The 4,795-nt window shown below is 44.2% G+C and overlaps 4 protein-coding genes across 4 annotated transcripts in view; 3 read left to right on the forward strand and 1 right to left on the reverse strand.

Moving 5' to 3' along the window:
• Positions 1-297: 297 nt before the first annotated feature.
• On the reverse strand, positions 298-1,356 carry LOC126575406 (uncharacterized). Its single transcript, XM_050236092.1, has 3 exons — positions 1,120-1,356; positions 784-1,041; positions 298-718 (listed from the first exon to the last, which is right to left on the reverse strand). The coding sequence occupies exons 1-3, from the start codon at positions 1,345-1,347 to the stop codon at positions 410-412; spliced, it is 795 nt and encodes a 264-aa protein (XP_050092049.1). The 5' UTR covers positions 1,348-1,356; the 3' UTR covers positions 298-409.
• A 506-nt stretch (positions 1,357-1,862) lies between these two features.
• LOC126575409 (uncharacterized) lies at positions 1,863-2,653 on the forward strand. The gene is made up of 4 exons (XM_050236096.1): positions 1,863-1,945; positions 2,024-2,059; positions 2,150-2,266; positions 2,339-2,653. Exons 1-4 carry the CDS (start codon positions 1,889-1,891, stop codon positions 2,651-2,653), a joined length of 525 nt encoding a protein of 174 aa, XP_050092053.1. The 5' UTR covers positions 1,863-1,888.
• Positions 2,654-3,023: 370 nt separating this feature from the next.
• On the forward strand, positions 3,024-3,863 carry LOC126576904 (uncharacterized). The gene is made up of 5 exons (XM_050238208.1): positions 3,024-3,110; positions 3,180-3,218; positions 3,278-3,385; positions 3,446-3,719; positions 3,793-3,863. Exons 1-5 carry the CDS (start codon positions 3,054-3,056, stop codon positions 3,861-3,863), a joined length of 549 nt encoding a protein of 182 aa, XP_050094165.1. The 5' UTR covers positions 3,024-3,053.
• Positions 3,864-4,218: 355 nt separating this feature from the next.
• Positions 4,219-4,795, forward strand: part of LOC126576905 (uncharacterized) — a 760-nt gene continuing 183 nt past the window's right edge. Inside the window, exons 1-4 of the mRNA XM_050238209.1 lie at positions 4,219-4,233; positions 4,281-4,319; positions 4,394-4,513; positions 4,581-4,795. The exon at positions 4,581-4,795 is cut by the window's right edge and continues 56 nt beyond it. Coding sequence (XP_050094166.1) covers positions 4,219-4,233; positions 4,281-4,319; positions 4,394-4,513; positions 4,581-4,795 — 389 coding nt within the window. The remainder of the gene's footprint in view (positions 4,234-4,280; positions 4,320-4,393; positions 4,514-4,580) is intronic.

Genomic DNA, 4,795 nt, shown 5'->3' on the forward strand with positions numbered 1-4,795 from the left:
GAGTGAACGAACGAACGCGACGTAGCTTTTGGGCGCCATAGCTGCTGTGAATGGGGTGTGAATGGTTGAATGATAGAACATTAGAGTTACTCTGTATTATCTGTACCTGCGATTAGTCATACGTTTTAGTAACGGCACGTCAAACCATCGCTCGAACCGTCAAATACGAACTCAAATTTGTGGCGCAGTCGTTGATGATCGGTGGGAAAGCGGTGGTTCGTCCAACTCCAACAGGCGAGAAGCATAATCTGTACATAGCATTATCTTTCTTTTATTTAAGCGATAGGGCAGATGGGAGTCAACTTGAAGTTAATTTAAAAATAAACAAATCGATCTACAGACAGATTGAGACAAATAAATGAAGAAAGAAAAGAAATGGTGCCGTGTGTTGCGTGAGATTTATTCGCATCTAAACGATGTATCCATCCGTCGAACTACGGCGTCCATCCGTGCGTCTTGAGTAATCGTATGAACCCTGCCGATTACTGTAGCCATCATCACGCTCGTTGTCATCGTAATCAAGCTGAGGACGACGATCTTTTCCACCTTGATATACTCGATCGTAATCATCTTCCACGTATGGTCGTTCGTTGCGCACGTGACCCTCATCGTCCAGCACTACCACCTCGCCGAGCGTTTTGTATGGGCATCCAGTGGACAACAGCTCCTGCATGGCATTACAAGACTCCGATGGTATCCAGGATGCTCTTGGGCAGTGCTGCAAACACCCGAACCAAACCAATAAGATCACGGTGGATCCCATGGCATGCAAGTCCTACTCACTATGAACATCTGAGCGTGAACGCAATCCCCGAAGACATCTTCCGCCACCTCACACTGTTCCATCTCTTCGTCGGTACGCACTACACGGCCCTGTAGCTGGGTGACACGCGGTTTGCATGTCCGAAGGGCCTCTAGCACGACCTGGATCCAAGAAGCATCCACTCCACGGGTCTGCAAGCGTGGCCGAAAGATGCGCACTCGCTCGATACGATCCGTCATCGTCATGTTGATCTTGTACAGACCACACTTTGCAGCACACTGTGAACCCAGGATTTGGCCGAAAGTGTTGACGCGCGAAAATTCAGAACTTTCCCACCTCGCCTCTAGGCCACTTACCGATCCGCGCTGGTACTGGCCGCCATCGACTTCCGCGTGCACAAACATGCACCGGCGAACTGCGTAACGATTGATCCAGACGGGTTTCGTGCAGCACTCGTTGGGACTAGGGAAATCGTTGTGGCGTAAACAGTTTTCCTTTCCACGCAACAGCTCATCGCTGTTGGCGGCAGCGGGCAGCGTGATGAGGCTAGCGACGAACAAAACCACAACTGGAGCGTTCCTCATTCTGCGCCACTGATGCTAACACTGAAGGTCGATGGTTGGGTGAAATGGCGTATTTATGGCGTGATGGCAGGAAGTAGATAAACTCTGCTCTACAAGTTACGCAAGTGTTACAGAATTGATTTCAATCAAATTATTTCCGGGAATTCCGGATTCTAGCTTTACATGGTTTGCTACCTTTTGGATGATTGTGAAAGTGATCTTACAAAGGTCTAGTTTGAAGAAATGCTCGAGATATGATGCTTGGACTGCTTGATGACAAGGATTATCACGGACTATTGCCAAAAATTGCTGAAATAGGAGGTACTCATAAAAGATTGCTGATTTTCCTACCTGTTGTCACTGTATTTGCTCGTCTTTGTATGAACGGATGGAAGCAGAGTGTCGTCAGAACAGATACCATGCATTCATGCAGAGCAGAACAAATCATGCATAGTGTAACGAATTCATACTTCCTGTACCATAAATCATTTAGTTAGAAACACGATTTTTTCGCTCCTTTAGTTGTTCGTAACAATCCAAGTGGAGCAGTTTACCACCAACAATGCCTCCGTTTCTTGGACTCTTCGGTGTGATTATCTTGATTTTTCTCTCCAATGGGGTTAGTTCACTGAAGGTAGCCTTCAATAATATCCTTAATAAAATCATGTTCATGTTTTCCCTCTGCAATTGGTGTTAGCTTCTGGCAAATAAAGACTGCATACCACGTAGGGATGTAGGTATATCATCAACTATTCTGTGAAGAAGAAAGGGTAAAGTACACGTAATCACTATGCTAAACTATGTTGTGTGTCTTTAAATGCAGGTGCACGAATTGAGGGACTGCTGTCGATTGGAGGATCCTGTTCCGCGCTCTTTGGAACCAGTTTGCCAGGAAAAAGCGGCTGCAAAGGAGAATCCTGGATCGATGGAGTACGGAATGGTACGGTTTGTGCAATCACTTCCGGTGCAATGATGCAAACAACTTCAGCACGTCAAATGTATGCCTTTGCAGTGTTTATCCCAGTGCATCTACGAAGAGCTGGGAGTCATTCAGGGGTTCGAACTGAACGAAGCAAAACTGTACGCCCTGGCCGATCAATATGCAGAAGCTGATTATCGAGCTGCTGTGAAGCGAGCAGCTGAGAATTGTGTTGTTTATGTGAAACAAAACATGGAGCATATTAAAAATCGCGCTGGCACATGCATTGCTTTGGGAAAGGCAATAGAAGGTTGCATGTTCCTAGGGACATTCGACAACTGTCCTACCATTCGTTGGACTTCCAGCATCTTGTGTAACAAGTACCGAGCTGGAGTAAGAATGTGTTAGATAAACACATGTTAGATCGACGAAATGTCCATTTAAACTTAATAAAATATCATAGATCATGCACTTATCTACTGAAATCATTTCTTGCTCAAGTGTATCTACAGAACAAAAACGGACAACACAAAAATGCAACAATGTTGTGCACCGTATGCTTTCGTTTACAGCCGGTATCGAATAGCTTTACGGATTATTGTATGTTCTATATTATCGCCAATATAATCACACATAAAGTCACGACATACCGGAACTCATTGGTCGCAGTGCATTAATCACGGAAGGCGGAAGTTCGTTTCGGTTACTTCTGTTCTATAAAATCGTAGCGACAGTAACCGTCGATATCATACGGTGTTTCCATCCGAGTCCATATTGCGATCCGAAGCCCCGGTTCAGCGTTGCAAAAATGCATTCCAAGAGAAGCTCTTTGTTTTTTGTTGCTATGCTTATTGGCTGTTCGACTGTAAGTTTTTTTCTTCTTTATAATTAGACATCAAACAATCCGTTGAACAATTTCCAACGCACTCTTTAGGCTACGATAGATCCTGATTGCAGTAACCTCGGTCAAAGGGTATGCATAAGATTTAGATTGGTTTAGCTTTTTCAATAATCAATGTTTTTTTATTGCAGTACGGAGAAACTCTAGAATGTTGCGAGGCTGGTGCCATTATTCCGTTGAAAGATATTGCCGATTGTCCGTCGAGTGTTGGTGTAAACGAAGAAAACATGAAGATATGGGTAAATATCGGGCACAAAAAAGGACACGTTTGCATTTTCATACCACATCACTTTCGTCAGTGTTTTTCGCAATGCAATTTCGAAGCACTCGGCCTTCTGAACGGCGATGAGATCAACGAGGACAAATTATTCGAGTACGTAAATCGCCTAGATGGTCCTTGGAAGGAGGAGGCCAAAGATGCAGTTTCGGATTGTCTGGATAAGCTTGCGGCGATTAACATACAAATGGCTGAAAGCAAAAACACCCTGCCGTGTCATCATGCTGCGGGGGTCATATCCTCATGTCTGATAAGGAAAACAATTGATTTATGCCCATATGCCGACTGGCGTCATTGTGAGTATTTATTCTCGCGAATTTTCAACGCTGTAATACTCCGATCGCTCTTCGAGTTATCTTTTCTTTGTAGCTCTATACTGTCTCAAATTAAGGACTGATTACTGCTTCAAAAATCGTTACCTACAACAAAATCACGAGTGATTTCCTTTGTCGATCATAAAAGACCCACGAATATTGTCGCCAAAAAACGCAAATGAAATAAAATTATGAACCAACATTGCACAAATCTCCACAAAGAACATGCAGTAAAAAAAATATTATCTCTAGCGTAACAGTAGCTCCGTGAAATATTTGTGATGGAAGATTTAAACTGTTGCCGAGTAATTGCAGAGAACGTATAATCTGATTAGCCAAGCCTTTCCGTTCAAAATGCTCTGCCCGTCCAAACCTGCGTTGCCATTTATTTATTACATTCATCAGTTTTCTGGCAGTGATAGAGTTTCGCTTCAACAAAACAATGTTCCAACGAGTTTTGATTGACGCATTTCTCCTAGTAATGACCATTGTACAGGTAAGTAAACCCATTTCAAGATAGAAAGTCACTAACCCATCGCTTAGACGAGTGCGATTGTAGATTTCAATGTCGCTGGAGACCCGGTAAGTAGCATTTGTGCTGACTATCATGAGGCGATAGTTTCAAAAAGTACCCGAATCCGCAATTGACCATACAGGACTCCGATGCTCAAGTATGCTGCCAAGTGGAGCATTCGTTTCCCCGAGAACCGTTTGTAGCATGTGCAGAACAACTAAAGCTTGACCTGAGCGTCAACGTCACCAACGAGCAGCTGATGGTAGACTCTTTTGTACTCATGCTACAGGGAAATTTCAGAAGCCTCATACATCTTTCGTTTGTGACAGTGTCTCCACAAGTGCTACTATGAGCGGATTGGGATGTTCGAGGGAACTAAAATGATTGCAGCTCAGTACCAGCGGTATGCTCAAGGTCTCGATGAGCAGTTAAAGGAAGCGTTCGAGCGAGCGATGCCTTTGTGTGCCTCTTTCACGGTGAAGATGATGACGACCTCTAGGATACTGAAGCAGTTGGCCTGTACGCCGGTACCATACTTGTTCAA

Source organism: Anopheles aquasalis, chromosome 3 (assembly GCF_943734665.1).
Source record: "Anopheles aquasalis chromosome 3, idAnoAquaMG_Q_19, whole genome shotgun sequence".
In the NCBI taxonomy this organism is placed as follows: Eukaryota; Metazoa; Arthropoda; class Insecta; order Diptera; family Culicidae; genus Anopheles; species Anopheles aquasalis.